The sequence below is a fragment of the Diceros bicornis genome, chromosome 36 (assembly GCF_020826845.1).
Source record: "Diceros bicornis minor isolate mBicDic1 chromosome 36, mDicBic1.mat.cur, whole genome shotgun sequence".
Lineage (NCBI taxonomy): Eukaryota > Metazoa > Chordata > Mammalia > Perissodactyla > Rhinocerotidae > Diceros > Diceros bicornis.
In genome coordinates, this window is record NC_080775.1 from 30,942,795 (window position 1) to 30,967,655 (window position 24,861).

Consider the following 24,861-nt stretch of genomic DNA (forward strand, 5'->3'; position numbering starts at 1 on the left):
CTCAGCAAGAGAGGAAGAAAGGAACAAAAGAACTAAAGAAACAGCCAGAAAATAATTAATAAAACGGAAATATCTTATCAATAATTATTTTAAATATAAATGGACTAAATTTTCCAATCACAAAATACAGAGTGGGCAAATGGATTAAAAAAATACAAGAACCAACAATATGCTGCCTAATGAGACCCAATTAAGCTTTAAGGGCACTCACAGGCCCAAAGTGAAGGGATGGAAAAAGGTATTCCATGCAAATGGCAACCAGAAGAGAGCAGGAATGGCTATGTTTATATCAGATACAATAGACTTTTAATCAAAATTGGCTCAAAGAGACAAAGAAGGTCACTATATAGTGATACAGGGGTCAATTCAACAAGAAGACATTCTATATATATCCCCAACATTGGAGCACCCAAATATTTAAAGCAAATATTAACAGAACTGAAGGGAGAAATACACAGCAATACAATAATAGTAGAGGACTTCAATACCACACTTCCAACATTGGATAGATCATTTAGACAAAGAATTAATAAGGAAACAGTAGACCGGAATAACACTAGAGACCAAATGTACCTAACAGACATATACAGAGAATTTCATCCAACAGATATGCATTCTTCTCAAGAACACATGGAACATTCTCCAGGATAGATATCCATGATAGATAGATAGATATGTTGGGCTACAAAGCAAGCCTTAACAAGTTTAAGAAGATTGGAATCATATCAAGTATCGTTAATGACCAGAATGGTATGTAACTAGAAATCAATAACAGGAAGAAAATGGAAAAATTCATGAAGACATGGAAATTAAACAACACCCTCCTCAACAACCAATAGGACAAAGAAGAAATCAAAAGGAAATAAGAAAGCATCTTGAGGCAAATGAAAATGAAAAACTACTTAGGGGATGCAGCAAAGCAGTTCTAAAAGGAAAATTTGTAGCAATAAATGCCTACATTAACAGAAAAGAAAGATCTCAAATGAATAACCTAACTTTATACCTCCAGGAATTAGAAAAGGAAGAACAATCTAAGCCTAAAGTTAGCAGAAGGAAGGAAATAATAAAGATTAGAGCAGAAATAAAGGAAATAGAGACTAGAAAGACAATAGAAAAAATCAGTGAAAGAAAGAGTTGGTATTTTGAAGAGATGAACAAAATTGACAAACCTTTAGCTAGACTAATAAAGAAAAAAAAGGAAGACAAATAAAATTATATCTGAAAGAGGAAACATTACTGACCAGCAGAATTCTGTGCGCCAGTTATCAATCCCAAGGGAGTAGGGTACCGTTCACCGGTTACCAATCCCAGGGGAGAACTCTAAACACTTTTGCCCTTTTCATCTTGGTATCAGAGCCACTAATGAAAGCAATGCAGCCAAGCACTGGATGGAACAACACTTAACTTACATAAAGAAAGGACAGAGAAAGATCCGCTTCAGTAGTGTGTGTCAGTCCCCCACGGTCAGTGGGTCTCTCCCAGTGTCTGATGGAAGGCAATTTTCCTATGCACATTCCTCTTGTGCCACAGTGGAAGGATGCTGTCCCCTCCTTATGGAAGACAGATAAAACAGTGGGGTTGGCCGGGTTCCACAGGACCTACAGTCTCCAAACAGACAAGAGAGCATTCATTGAGCTTGAAACAAGGAAAGATATTCCCATATGAGTTAATAAGCTTGACACAGTCTATGTGGGCTCTTTGTCTATTGGTAAGAAGTGTTCCAAGCCCAAAGCTCATTCTTATGTGGCCAAGTAAGGGCTGAAAGACTGCATGCACAAGACTACCTTTCTCCAGAATTACAACTGACACCACAGAAATACAAAGGATCATAACAGACTACTGTGAACAGCTAGACACCAATTAATTGGATAACCTAAAGGAAACGGATAAATTCCTAGCAACATACAACCTACCAAGACTGAATCATGAAGAAATAGAAAATCTGAATAGACCAGTAATGACCAAGAAGATTAAATCAGTAATCAAAAAGCCCCCCAAAAAAGGGTTTCAAGACTTCAGTGGAGGAAGTAACTGAAGACGTGGTGGAAATAGCAAGAGAACTAAACTTAGAAGTGGAGCCTGACGTTGTGACTTAATTGCTGATACCTCATGATAAAATTTTAATGAATAAGGAGTTGATTCTTAGGGATGAGCAAACAAAGTGGTTTCTTGAGATGATATCTACTCCTGGTGAAGACACTGTGAAGATTTCTGAAATGACAACAAAGGATTTAGAATATCACATAAACTGAGTTGATAAAGCAGCAGTAGGATTTGAGAGGATTGACTCTAAGTTTGAACGAAGTTCTACTGTGGGTAAAATGCCATCAAACAGCATTGCGTGCTATGGAGAAATTGTTTGTGAAAGGAAAAGCCAGTCGATGCAGCAAACTTCACTGTTGTCTTATTTTAAGAAATAGGCACAACCACCCCAACCTTCAGCAGCCACCACCCTGATCAGGCTGCAGCCATCAGCATCAAGGCAATGTCCCCCACCAGCAAAAGATTGTAACTTGCTAAAGGCTGAGATAATGGTTAGCATTTTTTGGCAATAAAGTATTTTTTAATTAAAGTGTATACATTGTTTTCTTTAGACATAATGATGTTACACACTTAGCAGACTACATTGTAGTGTAAACATAACTTTTATATGCACTGGGAAACCAAAATATTTGTGTGACTCACTTTATTGTGATATTCCCTTTATTGTGGTGGTCTGGAACCAAACCCACAATATCTCCAAGGTATGCCTGTCCTCTGAAAACTGTAAGACTTTTGTGAAAGAAATTGAAGAAGACACAGATAAATGAAAAGATATCCTGTGTTGATGGATAAGAAAAATTAATGTTGTTAAAGTGTCCACAATACCCAATGCCATCTACAGATTTAATGCAGTCACTGTCAAAATTCCCATGGCATTTTCACAGGAATAGAAAAAACTGTCCTAAAATTCATGTGGAACCAAAAAAGACCCCAAATAGCCAAAGCAATCTTGAGAAAGAAGAGCAAATCTGGAGGCATCACACTTCCTGAGGTTTCAAAGTATGTACTGCAAAACTATTGTAATCAACACTGTATGGTACTGGCATAAAAACAGGCACATAGGCAAATGGATCAGAATTGAGAGTCCAGAAATAAATCTATGCATAGACGGTCAACTAATATTACAGAAGGGAGCCAAGAATGCTCAATGGGAAAAGGATTGTATCTTCAATAAACGGCTTTGGGAAAAGTGGATATCCACATGAAAAGAATGAAGTTGATCTCCTATCTTACTCTATACACAAAAATCAACTGAAATGGATTAAAGACTTAAATGTAAAACCTGAAACCATAAATCTTCTAGAATAAAACAGGGAAAAAGCTCCTTGACATTGGCCTTGGCAGCAATTTTTTGGATATGACACTAAAAGCACAAGCAACAAAAGCAAAAATAAACGAGAACTATGTCAAACCAAAAAGCTTCTGCACAACAAAAGAAATAATAATAATAAAAAGGCAACCTATAGAATAGGAGAAAATATTTGCAAACTATATATCAGATAAGAGGTCAACATTCAAAATATATAAAGAACTCAGAACTCAATAGCAAAAACACTAATAATCCCATTAAAAAATGGGCAGAGGACCTGAATAGACATTTTCCCAAAGAAAACATACAAATGGCCAGCAGGTACGTAAAAAGATGTTCAACACCACTGATCATCAAGCAAATGCAAATCAAAACCACAGTGAGATATCATCTCATACCTGTTAAAATGGTTATTATCAGAAAGACAAGAGAAAACAAGTGTTGCTGAGGATGTGGAGAAAAGGAAACCCTTGACCACTGTTGGTGGGAATGTAAATTGATACAGCCACTATGGAAAATTGTATGGAAGTTCCTCAAAAAGTTAAAAATAGAACTACCATATGATTCAGCATTCCCACTTCTGGGTATATACCTGAAAGAAAAGAAATTAGGATCTCGAAGAGATATCTGCACTCCCATGTTCATTGCAGCATTATTTACAATAGCCAAGAAACAATCCAGGTGTCTTTCAACAGATGAACAGATATATATACATATATACAATGAAATATTATTCAGCCATAAAAAAGGAGGAAATGCTGCCCTTTGCGACAACATAGATGGACCTTGAGGGCATTGTGCTAAGTGAAATAAGTAAGATAGAGAAAGACGGGTACCTTATGATCTCACTTATATGTGGAATATAAAAAGTGCCAAATTCATGAAAACATAGAGTAGAATGGTGGTTGCCAGGGGCCTGAGGATGGAGGAAATGGGGATATGTTAGTCAGAGGGTACAAAGAGTACAAACTTCTGATTACAAGATTAATAAATTCTGGGGATATAATATATAGCATGGGGACTATAGTTAACAGTACTGTACTGTATACTTTAAAGTTCCTAAAAGAATAGATATTAAATGTTCTCACTACAAAAAAAAATTAACATTTATGTGAGGTGATATATGTGTTAACTGTATTGTGGTATTCATTTTGCAATATATATGTATATCAAATCATCACATTGTAAACCTTAAACTTACACCATGTTTATGTCAATTATATATCATTAAAACTGGGGAAAATTTTAAAATGTGTGTTCAAGTTTTTTAAATGACTTTTTACCTTAAGATAATCCTACATCATTTCTCTTTAGAACCATTAATATGGTAACTATATTAATAGATGACCTCCCTTGTATTCTGGGAATGAATCTACTAGGTCATGCCATGTTATTATTTTAATAAACTACTGAACTTTATTTCCTTACTTTTTATCTAAGATTTTTGCCTTTATATTTTAAAGCTGTACTGTGTAATGTGGCACCCCTAGCCACATATGGATATTGAGCACTTGAAATGCAGCTAGTTGAATTGAGATGTGCTGTAAGTTTATAACACACACTTGAGTTTGAAGACCTCCTATGAAAATAATTATAAAATATCTCATTCTTTGTATTTTGATTACATGTTGAAATGATATTTTGGATATATTTGGTTAAATAAAACATTGTTAAAATTGATTTTACTCATTTCATTTATTTTTAATGGAGCTATTATTACCTTTAATTACATATGTGACTTGCATTATTATATTTCTATCTACAGTATTTTTTATGTCAGTTATGCCTATTATATCTATATCAATATCTTTATAATAACTATTTTGATTTTATAAAAGAAATGGAAAAATTCCATTTTTATGTGATATAGCATAAGATTTTTTTTTTTTAACTGCCACACTTTTTTTGTGTGTGTGTGAGGAAGATCAGCCCTGAGCTAACATCCATGCTAATCCTCCTCTTTTTGCTGAGGAAGACCAGCTCTGAGCTAATATCCATTGCCAATCCTCCTCCTTTTTTTTTCCCCAAAGCCCCAGTAGATAGTTGTATGTCATAGTTGCACATCCTTCTAGTTGCTATATGTGGGACGCGGCCTCACCATGGCCGGAGAAGCGGTGCATTGGTGCGCGCCCAGGACGGAACCCGGGCTGCCAGTAGCGGAGCACACGCACTTAACCGCTAAACCACGGGGCTGGCCCTGGCATAAGATTTAATCCTTGAGGAATTATAAAGAATTCCACTCATGAAAATATCTGGGCCTGGTACTTTTGAAAGGTTATTACTTTAATTTCCAATTTTAATTTTTAATTATTCTTTCCACTTTTTCCTGGCATACGTTGCTTATTTTTATTTTCTTTTGAAAATACCAATTTTATCCAGATTTTAAATCTTATTTTCCTGTTCCTGGATGATAGAGAGATATATTGGTAAATAAATGATGATGTTTTCCAAAGAAATATAACCTAGTAATTGGCTTTCAAATGACACCCACGTGGTAGAATTAATCCTTTCCTAAAGTTAGGTAATTCTCTTGTGGCAATAGCTGATGATTTGTTTTGTCTTACAAATATGCTTAAAACTTTTAGATTACTTGCAAATATTTAAAAATCTTGGGATTCCTTGTAAATATCTACACTTCTAGCTTCTTTTGAGAATTTAGATGACCCAGGAACATCAGGCCTGCATTTGTAACAGTAAGTGAGAGTAATAGCCTTATATAAAATATTTACTCCACTCCACTTCTGCTATTCATGCTGCTTCAAACATCACCAGGTTCATTTCATTCATATTACATGCTCAGTCCCAGTAGACACTTGAATTTACTAGCTAGAGAATAGGTTTTGGAGTCTAAAAGAACAAAATTTATTTCAAGCTTTTGCAGTTAATAACTATGTGACCTTCCAAAATATGCATAATCTCTCTAAACTCTACTTCCCTCATCTGTTAAATGGGAATAAAATACCTACTTCCTAGAATTCTTGTGAGGATTAAATGAGATAATATCTGAAAAGTACTTAGTATAATATCTAGCATGTAGTAGCTATTTAGTAAGCTTTTAAAAATTATTAGACATATTTGTACTTAATTGAATAATCAGTATGTTAAATTGTGAAGTAAATAAGGTTAAATAATTGTAAGGTAAAATATCTCTAATTAATTTTATGTACTATAATTTTACCTTAAAGAAAATGTTAGTTTTAAGTCAACTAATCTGCGATCTATTGTTATTCCAGTTAAAAATGAAGGAGCTTCAGAACTTCCAGATACTTCAGAAAATCTTCCAGCAATGAATCCATCAATTAGCAACCTAATATTTCAATTAGATTTAAACAAAGTGGTAGGTAAGTAGAGATTTATAATGTTTAGACACATTAGAACATAGTCTAAGAGTTAAAGTATTTCAACTGTATAGTTCTGTTGTTAAAAGATAATAAGAAATTCAAACGTAGGGCAGCCTTTCTTAACTTAATGATAATTTCACTGCAATCAATCTATCAATTAATATGTATATTTATATTATTATGTGACTCACTCCACCAAACAAACATTAATTAGGTAATGCTTAATAATTTCCCTTTACCTGCTCATGAAACAAAAATATATAAGCTTTTCCCTACATTGTGAATTTTCCTAACATAAACTAGATGCTATATTATCAGTTCCTTAGAGAATATAATTTTAATCATATCATCTTTTGTAATAACAAGATGGAATAAAAAAAATGGAACTATCATTAGATAGGCAATATGGCTGCTTTGTGATCTGCCTATCACAAAGTTGGAAAATTTCTAATGGTAAAAAAAAATGTAAGGAGTAGAATATGTGCTCAAGCTGATGTGGCCAAGTGACTAAGTATTTTGTAATAAAATATAAACTTAAGTGTTCTGTGGCAACTTCCAAACAACCACTTTAAGGCAGATGTCAGAAAAATGGTAGACTAGGAGGCACCAATCTCTTGCTCCCTGACAGAAACATTGAAAAAAATAAGCAGAAACTGTCAGAACCAACTTTAGCAGAGCAGTGGGAAACAATCAAATGTTTACAATAACCAAGAAAATATCTACTTAAGAAAAATCCATCTTCAAAGTGGTAAGAAAATTTTGTGAAAGTGTGAAGGAGTGCCCCAGCACAAAAACAAACTACAAAGAATAGGAGAGCTCCTGACATTCAACTCATTACCACTAGATGTGCCCTAATTAGCTAAAGGGGCAGACAATTAATAGTCAGCCAAGAACATGAATGGATGTGTGGGCATTTCCAATGAATTTGGGGCACTGACTAGTTTTGGCACACCCTAATCTCCTAGAATCCACTAAGAACAAAGAAAAACAAACGTGGTGGTTTAGACAAGCACAAAGGTTTGAGAAGCAACTGGAAGATTGAGCCAGGCTGATTGGCAAGGTTCACCTCCTACACAAGGCTAGTCTGTCATGACTGAGAGACGTGGCTGTTTTATCTAATGCATAGAAACAAAAATAGACAGTCAAGGAAACTGAAGAAAAAGGGAATATATTCTGAACCAAAGAACAAGATAAATTTCAGAAACTGACCCTAAGCAAACATTTACTCAACAGAGAATTCAAAATAAAAATGATAAATATGTTCACTGATATCAGGAGAGCAATGCATGAACAAAGTGAGAATTTCAACAAAGAGATAGAAGATATAAAAGAATGCCAAACAGAAATAATAAAGCTGAAGAATAAAATAACTGACCTGAAAAAATTAATAGAGGAACTCAACAGACTAGATGAAACAGAAGAAATGATCAGTGAGCTCAAAGACAGTGGAAATCATGAAAGCAAAGGAGCAAAAAGAAAAAATAATGAAAAGGAGGAAAGATAGCTTAAAAGACTTATAGTATACCATAAAGTGAAACAATATATGCATGTGGGAGTCCCAGAAGGGGAAGAGAGAGAGAAAGGGGTGAAAAGCTTACTCAAAGTAATAATGGCTGAAAAATTCCCAAACCTGTTGAAAAAAACAGATGTTCAGATCCAGGGAACCCAAACAATACCAAACAAGATGAATACAAAGAGACCCACACCAAGACACTTTATAATTAAATTCTCAAAACTTAAAGAAAAAGAGAATATTGAAATTAGTGAGAGAAAAGTGACTTGTTATCTGCAAGGGAACCCATAAATCTATCAGCAGATTTTTCAGCAGAAACCTCTCAGGCCAGGAGGGAATAGGATGATACATTCAAAGCATTGAAAGAAAAAAACTGCCAACGAAGATTTCTTTATTCAGCAAAGTTGTCCTTCAGAATTGAAGGAGAGATAAAGATATTGCCAAACAAAAGCTGAAGGAGATCATCAAAACTAGACCCAATTTACAATAAATGCTAAAAGAAAATCTTCAGGCTGACACAAAAATATGCTAATTGGAAGCATGAAAATATATGAAAGTATAAAACTCAATGAAAAAGGTAACTATATATAGTCAATTTCGGAATACTCTAATACTGTAATGGTGGTGTGTAAATAACACCACTGTTATAAAGGTTAAAGACAAAACTATTAAAATAAGTATAACTGCAATGATTTGTTATGGTTACACAATATAAAAGATGTAAATTATGACATTAAAAACATAAAATGTGCGGGGCCGGCCCTGTGGCTTATCGGTTAAGTGATCGCACTCCGATGCTGGCAGCCCGGGTTCGGATCCCGAGCGTGCACCGACGCACCGCTTGTCTGGCCATGCTGAGGCCACGTCCCACATACAGCAACTAGAAGGATGTGCAACTATGACATACAACTATCTACTGGGGCTTTGGGGGAAAAATAAATAAATAAATAAAATTATAAAAAAAAAAAAACATAAAATGTGGGAAGGGAGAGTAAAAATCTAGAGCTTTTTATGTGCATAAAGATGAAGATGATGTAACAATTGTAAATATTTATGCGCCCAATGTCAGAGCACCTAAATATATAAAGCAAATGTTAACAGAACTGAACAGAGAAACACAGCAACACAATAATAGTAGGAGACTTCAATATTTCACTTTCAACAAGGATAGATTATCCAGACAAAAAGTCAATAAGGAAATGTTGGACTTAAACTATATTTTAGACCAAGTAGACCTAATGGGCATATACAGAACATGCCATCCGTCCAACAGCAGTAGAAAACACATTTTTCTCAAGTGTACGTGGAATGTTCTCCAGAATAGATCATATGTTAGCCCACAAAACAAATCTTAATAAATCTAAGAATATTTAAATCTATCAAGAACCTTATCTGACTACAATGGTGTGAAACTAGAAATCAATAACAGGAAGAAAACTGACAAATTCACAAATATGTGGATTAAACAACATGCTCCTGAATACCCACTGGATCAAAAAAGAAATTAAAAGGGAAATAAAAAAAATCTTGTGACAACCAAAAAGAGAAACATAACATTAAAAACTTAAGCGATGGAGAAAAAGTAGCTCTAAGGGAGAAGTTTATAGTGATAAATGCCTACATTAGAAAAAAGAGAGATCTCAATTGAATAATATGACTTTACACCTCCAGGAAGTAGGAAAAGAAGAAAAAACTAAGCCCAAAATTAATAGAAGGAAGAAAATAACATAGATCAGAAAAGAAATAAATAAGGTACAGACTGGAAAGACAATACAAAAGATTAATAAAACTAAGAGTTAGTTCTTTGAAAAGATATACAAATTGACAAATCTTTAGCTACACTAATAAAAAAGAGAGAAGACTCAAAATCATAGTGGAAGAGAATACATTACAACTGATACCGCAAAAACACAGAGGATCACAAGAAACTACTAGGAATAATTATATGCCAACAAAACAGATAACTGAGAAAAAAAGGATAAACTCCAAGAAGCATAAAACCTATCAAGACTGAATCATAAAGAAATACAAAATCTGAACAGACTAATAATGTGTAAGGAGATTTAATCAGTAATCAATAATCTCCAAACAAAGAAAAACTCAGGACCAGATGGCTTCACTGGTTTATTCTACCAAATAAATAATGAAGAATTAATCCCAATTCTTCTCAAAATCTTTCCAAATTGAAGAGGAGAGAACACTCACAAACTTGTTTTGTGAGACCAGCATACCCTCATACCAAATTCAGAGAATGACACTACAAGAAAAGAAAATGACAGGCTAATATCACTGATGAACATAGATGCAAAAATCCTCAACAAAATATTAGGAAACTAAATACAACAGCACATGAAAAGGATCATATACCATGATCAAGTGAGATATCTCTGGAATGCATGGATAGTTCAACCTGCACAAATTAATAAAGGTAATAGCCCACATTAACACACTGAAGGATAAAAATCATATCATCCCAATAGATGCAGAGAAAACATTTGCATTTTCAACATCTTTCATGATAAAAACTCAACAAATTATGTATGGTTGGGATGTATCTAAACGTAATAGAGGCCATATATGACGATCCCACAGCTAACACAATACTCAATGATGAAAAGCTAAAAGCTTTTCCTCTAAGATCAAGAACAAGACAGTGATACCCAGTCTTGCCACTTTTGTTCAATATAGTACTGGAAATCCTAGCCAGAACAAATAGGCAAGAAAAAGAAATAAAAGAGATCCAGATTAAAAAGGAAGAAGTAGAAGACTTCTCCTCTCCAGCTATGAAAGTCCTAGATGGCATCTTCTTCCAATATAAGGCTGTTTCATCTACATTGAAAATCTTGTTTAGTGTAGCCACCTTCATTAATTATCTTAGCTAGATCTCCTGGATAACCTGCTGCAGCTTCTACATCAGCACTTGCTGCTTCACTTTGTACTTTATGTTATGAGATGGCTTCTTTTTTAAACCTGATGAACCAACTTCTGCTAGCTTCAAACTTTTCTTTTGCGGCTTCCTCACCTCTCTCAGCCTTCAGAGAATTGAAGAGAGTTAGGGCCTTTCTCTGTATTAGGTTTTGTCTTAAGGGAATGTTGTGGCTGGTTTGATCTTCTATCCAAACCACAAAAACTTTCTACATATCAGCAATAAGGCTGTTTCACTTTCTTATCATTCATGTGTTCACTGGAGTAGTACTTTAATTTCCTTCAAGAACTTTTCCTTTCCATTCACAGCTTGGCTAACTGTTTCATGCAAGAAGCCTAGCTTTCAGTCTATCTCAGCTTTCACCATACCTCCTTCACTAAGCTTACTCATTTATAGCTTTTGGTTTAAAGTGAGAGACGTGAAACTCTTCCTTTCACTTGAACACTTAGAGGCCATTGTAGGGTTATTAATTGGCTTAATTTCAATATTGCTGTGTCTCAAGGAATAGGAGGTCTGAGGAGAAGGAAAGAGATGGGGAAACGTCTGGTCAGTGGAGCAGTCAGAATACACAACATTTATAGGTTAAGTTCTCATCTTATATGGGCATGGTTTGTGGAGCCCCAAAAGAATTACAATAGTAACAACAAAGATCACTGATCACAGATCGCCATAACAAATATAATAATAATGAAAAGGCTTGAAATACTGTGAGAATTACCAAAATGTGACACAGAGACGTGAAGAGAGCAAATGCTATTGGAAGAATGGTGCCTATAGACTTGATCAGCACATGATTGCCACAAATCCTTAATTTGTAAAAAATGCAATATTTGCAAAGCTCAATAAAGCAACGTGCAATAAAAATGAGGTATGCCTGTAGTTAGCCTTAGGTGGATATTCCAAATTATTATTTTTTCAGTATGAATTCTTCTTTAATAATGTCCATGTATTTTTCCTGCAATTTGACCTAGTTGCAGTTTCTAAAGCAAGCAAAATTTTCAAGTCACAAAAAAACTCAAATGGAAAGAGACCCAAACTCAGTTCCAGTACTTTTGCAAATTTAGCCATTTCCTCCTCCCAAGCTACATGGTCCACATGCTAAAGGGACCTGGGAAGGCACTTTTTCTCAGTCTGCAGAATAGCCCATTATTCTTTTCCATCACCATGTCTACTTTGTTTACAATTAAATAATGTAAAAGGATATTAAAATATTCCTGGATAAGTCAAAGAATTTCTGCTCTGTAGTAATTTTCTGTGACAATGGAGACCATATTTTGCAACATAACCTGTGAAAGAAAATGTTATGTTCCACATGAAGGGTATATCCATACAGTATGGTTATTATTTTACTGTAAACTTGAAAGTTATATCATCATAAACTCTCCAGGATACTTTAATTTAGCATAAGAGATAGCATTGTACAGGAAAAAGCACTGGTTAAAGAATTATGAGGTGTAAGTTTCTGTATCAATTTTGTCATTATGTGGATACACAATCTTGGTCAAATCATTAACATCTCTTAGCCTCAATATATGGAGGCTTAATAATTGCTAAAAGCCCTTTCAATTCTAAGGTTTAGTGATTCTGCAATCCAGACATTTCATTATAACACTTATTCATTAATAACAAGACTAATTAATATAGTACTGCACACATACACTCGTATGTTAGGGTTACCTTACAAAGTGTTTTGATGTCTATTTATTTCTATAGAGACTGATGTGGAACACTTGAAAGATACTATTGGAAGACGTATGTTAATGAGAGAAATGAAGCTACAACCAAAGAGTCTCCCTGGTAAGAACAAAAATTTTGCAAGTCTAATATTTCTGGTTTATTTATCTTCTTTAGAGTTTAAGTAAGTATGGATCTTTAATGATAAGAGTACCTATATGTTATTATTATGTGGGTAAAATCTTCATAGATATCCTCATAATTAGTCGTACTCTGGTGTTTACTAGTAATGAGAAATTAGCTAGATATTATGAGTTTTAGAACTTATGTAGAAATTAAACCATAAAAATTAGATGCTATAGTGTGACTTTAGAATATGCTTGGTGCAAGTATGTCCAATGCTAATCGACTCACTTTCTATTTCTGGCTTAGATAGAAAGTTCCTTGGAATTTGCAAAAAGGAAAAGACTACATGATGAATGTAATAAGAACAAGAGGAATATAACAGATAGTTAATTCATTGGATATGTTGGGGGAAGAGGGAGAATCTCCCTCTGTCCTTTCCCTTAAGGTTCTTATGGCTGGCCAAATAATTAACAAGACAGGTTAGCAGGAGAAAATAATACCAAGTTTAATAACATGTATACATGGGAGAAAGCAGGGACACTGCGTTTCTCAACACAGTAGCAGAAATTCTCGTCTTAAATACTATGTTCAGCCAATGACAAAGGAGGATTTTGGGGGTTGGGGGAGTAAGTTACAGGAGATTACCACTAAAGCACAGTAAACAAGAGTAAGGTTTATTATGCAGCCCCAAGGCCTCACCTTCCACATTGATAAGTCACTAGAAATGAGCTCATCCCCCCTCTTCCCAATACAGAGAGGGAGATACCTTTACAAATGGAGATTTCCCTTATAAATGTAAATGATTGTCTGGCAACTCCTCACAGGGTCATCCAGAGAATGTGGCCAGAGAGACAGAACTTCTGATAAGAGGGGCTTGTTGGTGCCTTTCCTATTGTAACATTTACCCTACGTTATCTTTACAGCCATCATGATAGATCTGTTCCAGGAAGGAGTTACTATGTCAAATTCTTTAGGCAGTTAGTGGGGGAGGTCAAATGTCCCTAGAGAAAACAACCAAGGTAAAGAGATAGATTTCAGGGTGGCCAAATCTTGATCTCCCACAGATACCATTTCCCTTTCTTTGAGGGAAATGTCAGGCATATTTATGATATCTCAGCTGAGTAGAGTCCATTAGTTGTGCTACATAGTTCAGAGATTATACTACTGCTTTTACTCTTGTAATAGTAATAGACACACTGCCCTTTGACTTCTGGTGTGATACCAAAAGAGGCAGACATCTTAACAGAGAAATAAGGGAAAGAAACAGTCAAAGACAGCCCTGCTAAAATTACAATGTCATCCAAACATCACTGTGTGCACGTCCAAGGCTTTGCCCTTTGGGGAGCAACAGTAGTAGCTTCAAACTGCAGAAGGAAATGACTTCAGTATAATAATTCAGCCAAATAACTAAAAAATAAACTAGAAAATAGTAATAATATGCCTTGAAAGAGGATGATAAACTCAATATGCAGAAAAGCTACATTATATATCTAAACTGTCCAGTTTGCAGCATAAATTATGGGTCATGCAAAGAAACAGCAAAATGTGACACATAACAAGGAAAAAGGAAGTAGGATGACAATGTCTCATCATATAGGAAATATCTACAGAAAGAAAGATATTATTTTGAAAAGGATCATGTGGAAATCTAGGAGTTTAAAAGTACAATAACTGAAATTTAAAAATTCACTAGACGTGCTCAGTAGATTTACACTATCAGAAGAAAGAATCTGCAAACTTAAAGTATTGAAGCACTACAAGGAGAGCAGAGAGATTAAAGTGCAGAAAATATAATTAAAAATAATGGCTGAGGGGCCGGCCTGGTGGTGCAAGCGGTTAAGTGCGTGCACTCCACTGCTGTGGCCTGGGGTTCGCCAGTTCGGATCCCGGGTGCTTACCGACACACCACTTGGCAAGCCATGCTGTGGTGGCGTCCCATATAAAGTGGAGGAAGATGGGCACGGATGTTAGCCCAGGGCCAGTCTTCCTCAGCAAAAAAAGAGGAGGATTGGCAGATGTTAGCACAGGGCTGATCTTCCTCACACACAAAAAAAAAATGGCAGAAAAGAGAACCAGATATTATAAATAAATTAGTTAATATAGCAAACCCTATACATACATACTCGATCTTCTTCTCTCAGTTTCTTTATAGGGCTTAAAGTTATGTAAAGAAATAATTAAAACAAAAATTATAATAAATGAATTTATATTTACAGGTGTAATATGATAAGAGGGAAAACAGAAAAAAGAGAATAGGAATTTAGAGTTATATATAGGACTATATATATGGAATATGGAAGTAACATTTCTAAATCCCACTGAAATTTAATTAGCATGAATCTGAAGTAGATTGTAAAATTGACTGGTGATTGTCACACAATTCTATATTACATTAATAACCATTGATTAGACATTTTAAATGGGCAAATTGTATAGTATATGTCTTTTAAAAAATAGCTCAGGGAACTCCAAGCAGGATAGGACTCTTAAAAAAGACTTAAACCCAATGGGAGGATATTGTGAAGGAGGAAAATTGTGACTCAATAGGTTCTAAGTTTTTCCGCCACATGCCTTTTATACTTCTAGTGTTTAACCCAATCTGCCCTCAAGGGCTGTTCTCAATGCCTCCCTGCTTATCTGAGAATCCTTTGTTTTCTCAATGCAAATGAATCAGCTCTTCTAATTATATCTGTTGCAGAAAGACCAGAGGGCTAAAATATGCTCGTGTTCTCCAGTTACGTGTTGCTATAGTTCATATTTCTTTCACAAATGCTGTTACATAGATATTGAAAACTTGTTCTGTCCAATCCAATGTACCTTTGGTTTTAGTAATGATGCCCATCTGGTCTTCACCTCTGTTTAGATTACAGTCATCATATATTTGTGCTACCATGGCTCCAGTGCAAACCTTAAATATTCATGGGGTCAGTCATTTCTCTAAAGCAAGACTCCCAATCTTTGATGTCTGGATCAGGACAGATTTCCAACTTCGGTTATATGTTGTGTTAAAACAAATTTTTGCCCACAAAACTTTACCTAATAGGTAACCCAGAGTTAACAATTCTAATTATTCCTTTTGCAATATCAAATTCTTTTAAATAAATTTCATTTTATTTTTCTGTCCTTGGACCTAGATAGTAGTTTCTAAATCCAGCAAAAAGTAAAAATCACATAAAGACTCAAATGGAAAAGGATGCAATACCAACACTCACATTACTGCATACTACCCATTTTTCCTCCCCTGCTAGAAGGTCCTCATGCTTAGAGGACCTGTGAGGGCACTGTATCTCAGTTCACAAATTACTTGTTATTCTTTTCCATCACTAATGCCTACTTGACTTACAGTTACATAATCTTAAGAATGGGCATTAAAATATTCCTGAACCGTAGTCAAAGAATTTCTGCCTCACAGTAACATTCTGTGAATATGACGAACATAGTTTGCAACTTGATCTGGGAAAAAATATTATGTCCTGCCTCATGGGGTATATCCCTGCCAAATGAATATGTTGTTAACATACACATAAAAGTTATATTATTAAGATAAACTCTCTAGGATGATTTAAATTTGCAAAAGACTTTTTATTACATGGAAAAGGCCCTAGTTGAGAAACTAGGAGGCATCAGTTTGTGCATCAATTATATCATTACCTGGATATGTCACCTTTGTCAAATCACTAAGCATATTTAAGATAATGAGGCTTACATGATTGCTAATGGCTCTTCCAATTCTGAAGTATTATGTTTCTGCAATCCAGACATTTTATTATAATTCTTCTCTTATAATAAAAATAAGGCTAATTAGAGGAGTACTAGACACACACACACACACAGCAACACACATATGTTAATATTTACCTTACAGGAGTGTTTTGAAACTGTTTTGTAGAGACTGATACAGAACACTTCCCAGATATTATTGGAAGAGGTATAATAAAGGGAGAAATCAAGACACAATCAAAGAGTCGTTCTGGTAAGAACAAGAATATTTCAAATATATTTCTGGTTTATTTATCTTCTCTGGAGTTTATTTAAGTTTGGATCTTTAATGACTACACTACCTATAAGCTATTATTACATGATACAACATCTTCATAAATTCCCTCCTATAATTAGTGGAAAATTAGCTACATATTATAAGTTTTAGTCTTCGTCGGTTAAAAAAACAATCCATAAAATCCAATACTATAGGGACCTTGCAATATGTTTGATGGAAGCATTTCCAATGCTATTCTACTCACTTTCCTTTTTACGCTAGATAGGACAGTTGCTTTGTATTTGCAAAAGCAGAAATGTTAGCTTATGAATGGGATACAAAGAAGAATTTAGCAGATAGTTAGTTCATTGGTTACCAATTCCCTCTATATGATTAAAATATCAGGGAAATTTACATGTCAGGCAAAGTAGAGATCTTTAGTTTTGTTATATAGTTCATAGTTTACACTACTGCCTCTTGTTCTGGCATAACGGTGTTTGACACACTTCTTCCTGATCTTTGGTGTGATACCAAAAGAGGCAGAGAGCTTAACAGAGAAATAAGGGAAAGAGACAGTCAAAGACAGCCCTTTTACTGTCATCCAAAGGTGACTGTGTGCATGTCCAAGTCTATGCCCTGAGAGGAAGAGCATTAGAAGCTTCGCACTGCAGGGAAGGAGACTTAAGTAAAATAGAAGTAGTCCAGCCTAATGACTAAATAATCATGCAAACAACAACAAGCCTCCAAAGGGGAGGAGAACTCAGTATCCAGATGTGCTACAATATATTATCTAAAATTCCTAGTTTTTATTTAAAAAAATATGACGTAAATAAACAGTAAAGTGCGAACTATACACCGGAAAAAATACAGACTACAAAAACAACTTGTGATTATCCCAAATGTAACATACTATAAAACAGTTATTAATATTTTTAAAGAATTAAAGAAAGCCATGCTTAAAAAGGAAAGGAAGATTGATGACATGTCTCATCAAATATAGAATATCAACAAAGAGAAATTACTTTGTAAAAAAACACAATGAAAATTGTGCAGTTGAAAGTACAAGAACTATAATAAAAAATTCACTGGAGGGGTTCAAGAGTAGATTTGAATGATCCAAAGAAAAAATCTCCACACTTAAATTAATGGGAACAGTAGAAGTAGAGCAGAGAGAAAAAGAAGCAGAAAAAATACTTGAAGAAGTAATGGCTGAAAATTTTGAAACATTTGATGGTATATATGAGTCTGCACAATGAAGCTCAATGAAACCTAAGTAGAATAAGCACGAGGAAATTCACAACCAGACCCGTCATAGTAAAAGTGATGAAAGACAAAGAGAAAATCTTGAATGCTGCAATGAAAAAACAACTCATTATGTAAAAGAGAACCTCTGCAGGATGAACAGCTGATTAGCACCAGAAACTATGTAGGCCAGAGGGCAGTTGGGATGGAATAGTCAAAGTACTGAAAGAAAAAAACTGTCATCAAGAATCTTATATCCAGCCAAACTATCTTTCAGAAGTGAAGATGAGATAAAGATATTCCCAAATAAATAAAAATTGAGAGAACTGGTTGCTATCAAACCCAGCTTACAAGAAATACTAAAGAAAGATCTTCAGACTGAAAGCAGTTGACCTCAGGCAGTAATTTATAACCCTCTCCAAAGAGCCTTGGTTAAAGGAATTCTGTAATTCCAAAAGACACTGTGAATGCATATTTTGTCTCCTTTCTCTTAATTAATTCAAGAGGCAATTGTATGAAACAGTATGTATATTGTTTTTTGGGTCTATAAAATATGGAAAAGTAATATATTCCACAGTAGCAACACAAAGGAGATGTGTGGGAGCAGTGATGTATTTGAGTAAGAAAATGGTACCAGATGTTAGCTCAAATCTGCAAGAACAAATGAAGAGAACCAGAAATTATAAATAAGAAGGTTAATATAACAAACACTGTGAAGTAAATATATACTTTCTTTCCTCAGCTTCTTTAAAAGGCATAAAGCTACATAAAGAAATAATTACAACAAATGACTTTATGTTTTTAGGTATAATATGTATAACAATATTGCAAAAATGGGGAAGAGGTAACAGAACTATATAGAAGTAACATTTCTATATCTCACTGGAATTTAGTTAATATAAATCTGAAGTCGATTCTAAAACTGACTGTGGTGATAGTTACACAACTCCAAATATAATTTTTAAAGAAGCCATTGAATTGAATGCTTCAAATGGGCAAATTGTATGGTGTGTTGTATGTTTTATAAAAATATCTTAATAAACTACAAGTGGTAAGAGATTTTAAAAAGATTTAAAGCAATGGAAGGATATTTTAAAGGAGGAAAATTGTAACTCTTACTAGATTATAAGTTTCTTTAGTGCATACCTTTTAATTCCTGGTGCTTAACCCAATCTTTCTTCAAACGCTATTCTGATTGCCTCCCTGCTTATCTTAGAACCTTTTGCTTTCTTTATTTAAATGACTCCATTCTTCTTACTTATATCAAGAATGGCTTGACACAAGAAAGACCAGAGTGGCTAAAATATATTTGCTAACGTTCCCCAGTTTCATGTTGCTATAAATCATATTACTTCTACAAATGTTGTTAATTAATTACTAAAAATTTGTCTGCCTAATCTGATGCATTTCTGTTTATTTTGTTAATGATGCCCCAGCTGGTACCCTCTCTGTAAAGAATGTGGTATAGGACATTTGGGCTGCCAAAATCGTAGTCTGACCTTTTACATTTATTCATGGGCTCAGCCATTTCTTGAAAGCAAGACTTCTAGTGTATAGTATCAAGGTCTTGATAGGTTTCCAACTACATTTACACACTCTACTAGAACCAGCTTCCACCCACTAAACTTTTGGCCCAGTAGTTGGCTTAGGTCACCCATCCTAGTTATCCCTTTCTCAATATGAATTCCTTTTTAATAACTTTCATGTATTTTTCATGTCATTGAACCTAACTAATAGTCATTAATTATAGCAAAAAGTTTGAATCACATAAAAACTCAAATGGAAATGGATCCAACCAGAGTCCTGGTACTGCTGCAAATTTAACCATTTCCTCCTTGCAAGACACAAGCTCTACATCTAAAGGAACCTCAGAGGGCACTTTTTCTTGGTCCAATGAATATCTTATTATTCTTTTCATCACTGATGCCTATATGATTTATAGTTATGTAACCTAAAAGGGAAGTAAAATGTTCATGAATGAGTCAAAGAATTTCTGGCTTAAGGTAAGTTTCTGTGACTATGAACCCGGGTTTGCAGCTTGTCCTGTGGAAAAAAAAAAAAAGTTTAAGTTCTACCTCACCAAGTACATTGCTACAGAATAAGTGTGCTTTTGATGTAAACCTGGAAGTTATGTTAGTATCATAAATTATCTGAGATGATTTCAATTTGCATAAGAGATAACATTGTATAGAAAAAGCACTGGTGAAGGAATTATGTGGCATAAGGTTGTAGATCAATTTTGTCATTCCCTGAATATTTGGTTTTGGTCAAATCATTAAATATCTTTAAACTTCAATATAATGTGGCTTATATAATTGCTCCATCTGTTCCAATTTAAGGTTTCGTGATTCTCTAATCCAGGCATTTCAGTATAACGCTTCTTCTAAAATAACAAATGCTAATTAAGTTAGTCCTATACATATACCCCCACACACACATGTACACACACACATTCGTATGTGAATGCCTACCATGCAAGTGTTTTGAAATCTGTTTATTTCTCTAGGGACTAATGTAGAACACTCAACAGATAGAATTGGAAGAGGAGTAACAAAGAGACAACTCAAGACACAATCAATGAATCTCCCTGGTAAGAACAAGAATTTTACAAATGTACTATTTCAACTTTGTTTATCTTCTCTGGAGCTTAATTAAATATGGATCTTTAATAACAACAGTAACTATATAATAAACTATAGTTTATTATTACGTAGGCAAAAGTTTTCATGAATTCCCTCTTTTAATTAGTTGACTTCTTGTCTTAAGTATTAACGTAAAACTAGTTAGATATTATTAGTCTTAGAACTCATACATTTAGAATGTAATCCATGAAAACCAATGCTATAATAACCTTATAGTATGCCTAGTACAAATATATCCAATATATTCTACTCTCTATTTCTAGCTTAGATAGAAATTATTTTTTTGAATTTGCAAATGCAGAAAGCCTAGCTGATGAATGTGATAAGAAAAAGAACATAGCAGTTATTTCATTTGTCATCAATTTCCTCTATTGATGAAAATGTCAGGCAGACATACTATCTCAGCTGCAGTAAGTAGAGTCCTGTAGTTACGTTCTGTGGTTCAGAGATTATACAATGGAACTTAGGCCTGGAGTAACGGTGTTAGACATACTTATCTTTGATCTTTGCCGTAATACCAAAAGAAGAAGATACCTTAACAGAGAAAAAAGAGAAAGACATTCAAACAGAGCCCTGTTAAAAGCACTGACATCAAAAGATGACTATGTGCATGCCCAAGGATATTCCCTCTGTGGAGCAACATGAGAGACTTCACACATCAGGGGAAAGAGATCTTAGTAAAATACTCCTGTCAAATCACTATAATTAACTAACTAGCTAACTAATTAAATATATAAACAAGCAAGCAAACAAGCGGGCTAAACAACACATACCAAAAATGGGAAGCGGAAATCGGAATCCAGAGTTCCTATGAAATATTATCTAAAATGTCTAGTTATTAATAAAAAAATTAAGACATGCAAAGAAATAGCAAATTGTGACTTAAGCATAGGAAATATTAGGCAGCAAAAACTGCTTGTGAGAGTCCTAGTTGTTGGACTTAGCAGACAATGACTTCAAAATAGTTATTATAAATATGTTTAAACAATTAAAGGAAACTATGGTTAAAGAAGAAAATGAAGATACAATGAAAATATTTCATCAAATAAACAATATTGAAAAAGAGATAAAAATTGATATAAAAGAACCAAATGCAAATTCTGAATTTGAAAGGTACAATAAATGAAATGAAAAAATCACTGGGGGGTTTCAAGAGAAGGTTCAACTGGTCTGGAGAAAGAATCAGCAAACTTAAGGTAATGAGAATACGCAAAGGAGAGCAGAGAGAGAAAAAGGAGCAGTAAAAATACTTAAAGAAAATGGCTGAAAATTTTGAAAACTATTTGATGAAAATTATTAACCCACAAATCCAAGCCCAATGAAATCTAAGTAGAATAAGGACAAAGAAATCCACAACCAGAAGCATCATAGTAAAAATGTTGAAAGACAAAGAGAAAATCTTAAAAGCAGCAAGAGAAAAACAACTGACCATGTAAATAAAACCACAGTAAGATTAAGAGCTGGCTGGGGCCGGCCCAGTGGTGCAAGCGGTTAAGTGCGTGTGCTCCGCTGCGGCAGCCCGGGGTTTGCCGGTTAGGATCCCAGGCTCACACTGACACACCGCTTGGCAAGCCATGCTGTGGCAGCGTCCCATATAACGTGGAGGAAGATGGGCACAGATGTTAGCCCAGGGCCAGTTTTCCTCAGCAAAAAAAAAAAAAAAAAAGAGGAAGATTGGCAGATGTTAGCACAGGGCTGATTTTCCTCACAAAAAAAAAAAAAAAGGATTAAGAGCTGGCTTAGCATCAGAAACTATGGGAGCCAGAAGGCAGTAGGAGGGAGTATTCAAAGTGCTAAAAGAAAAATCTGTCAATCAAGAGTCATATATCATGGTGTCAAGATGGCAGCATAAGCAGACTCTGAACTCACCTCCTTCCATGGACCCAACAAATTTACAACTACTTTTGGAACAATTACCCCTGAGAGAGAACTGAAAACTGGATAAAAAGAACCCCTACCACAAGAAACAGTGCTGACTGAGGTGGAAGAGGCAGAAATTCCTTTCTGGAGAGAAAAAAGCCACCTTCTAGCCATGGCACTTCGTGGCTGGCTGGGAGCTATCTTAATGTAGGGGGCCTTTCCTGGAGGAGTGGGGGACCTGAGTGGGGGAGCATTACCACAATAAGCAGCTTTTGGACTCAGCACAACTGAGATGAGTGTCAAAATTCCTGGTTTTGCTGCCTATTAACAACAACAGGGTACACCCCCAGAAAAGCTATCAGACATAAGGGGAAAAAAAGCCTGCTGTTAAAGGGCCCAAACACAAATTTACCCATTTCAGAAAGCAACCTAAAATCACCAGAAAGAAAGGTGCACAGTCCTTTAGTGAAAAGAGACTCACTTGATAGCCTCTGGACACATATTGGTGAGAGGTGAGACCTCCCCAGGGACTGAGACATTGGTGGCAGCCCTTATTGTGACCGAGTACAGGCGTACTGACACAGATGCTGGCAGACACCATTGGGGTTCTTCACCTGGCCTGTTAGCACAGGGGTCTGCCCTACCCATTAGAGCACTGATTTAATCCAGCCCAGCCAGGGCAGGCAGCCCACCCTAGGGACTGGCCCCACCCAATGGCAAGCCCTTGGGCAACTTGTGACCCTCATAGGCAGGATGCCTGGAACCTCTGCAGCTGGGCAAGTGGATGTGCCTCTGTGGGGCAGGGCATGCACAAGGGGCAGGCCTGCATTGGTGGAGTGTGTGGGGCCTCTGCAGCGAGTCAACTGGGTCCACTTCAGTGGGTCAGGGCATGCACACAGAGCAGGACTGTGTTAACAGGGTGTGTGGCCCTGCATGTGGTGCAGCTTGTCAGTGGCAGCAGACTTGTGGTTCTCAAACAGCCACATAGGGCATCAGCTCCACCCTCCAAAGCCTGAAACAATTGGGTGCTCCCATGTCTGGGGCCGGCCCCAATCAGCTGCACTCCTGAGAGAGTTGACAACAGTCTTGTAGGCTGGAGGCCTATAGCAATTGTAAGCCCCTGAGCCTAGCAACCAGCCATGCTGGGGGCCTACTCACTTAGCAGAAAAACTGCAACAGGATTGTGCTATTAGACCTTGCAGCCAACTGTGCTGGGGCTCCCCACACCCAATAGTGACTGAAAGGATTATAGCAGCCATACACAGCTGAGCATTACAACCAGCCAGCCAGGGGGACAGCCTAGCCTCCCGGCACCTGCAGCAAGAACAACCCTGCCACAACAGAAGGACACATGTAGCCCATACAGGGGACACTCCTGGAACATTTGGAACTGGTGACAAGAGGAAAGCACACTGCTGGACCTCATAAGGCATCTCTTACATAAGGCCACATCTCCAAGATCAGGAGACATAGCTGACCTACCTAATACATAGATATAAGCACAGAGAAAGAGGCAAAATGAGAAGACAAAGGAATGCATTCCAAATAAGGGGACAGAACAAATCCTCACAAAAAGAACTAAATGAAACAGAGATAAACAATGTACCTGACAAATAGTACAAACTAATAGTCATAAAGATGCTCACTGATCTTGGGAAAAGAATGGGTGAATTCAGTGAGAACTTCAACAAAGAATTATAAAAAAGAACCAATCCGAAATGAAAAAGACAATACTGGAAATGAAAAATTCACTAGAGGGACTCAAAAGCAGAGTAGATGATATGGAAGAATGAATCAGTGAGCTTGATGAAAGTTTAGAGGAAATCACCCAAGCTGAACAGAAAAAGAATTAAAAAGAACAAGACAGTCTAAGGGACCTCTGGGACAACATCAAGCATACTAACAACCATATTATAGGTGTCCCAGAAGGAGAAGAGAGAGATAAAGGGCCAGAGAATCCATCTGAAGAAATAATAGCTGAAAACTTTCCTAACCTGGGGAAGGAAGCAGACATCCAGGTACAGGAAGCACGGAGAGCACCAAACAAGACAAACCCAAAGAGGCCCACACCAAGACACATCATAATTAAAATGTCAAGAATCAAATATAAAGAGAAAATCCTAAAAGCCACAGGAGAAAGGCAACAAGTTACATACAAAGGAAACCCCATAAGGCTATCAGCTGACTTCTCAGCAGAAACCTTACAGGC

At 35.8% G+C, this 24,861-nt stretch overlaps 1 protein-coding gene across 1 annotated transcript in view; it reads left to right on the forward strand.

Moving 5' to 3' along the window:
- CCDC7 (coiled-coil domain containing 7) overlaps positions 1–24,861 on the forward strand; it is a 403,315-nt gene that overhangs the window by 340,231 nt on the left and 38,223 nt on the right. Inside the window, 5 exon segments of the mRNA XM_058532824.1 lie at positions 6,586–6,693; positions 12,846–12,929; positions 16,822–16,905; positions 20,657–20,763; positions 23,557–23,571. Coding sequence (XP_058388807.1) covers positions 6,586–6,693; positions 12,846–12,929; positions 16,822–16,905; positions 20,657–20,763; positions 23,557–23,571 — 398 coding nt within the window.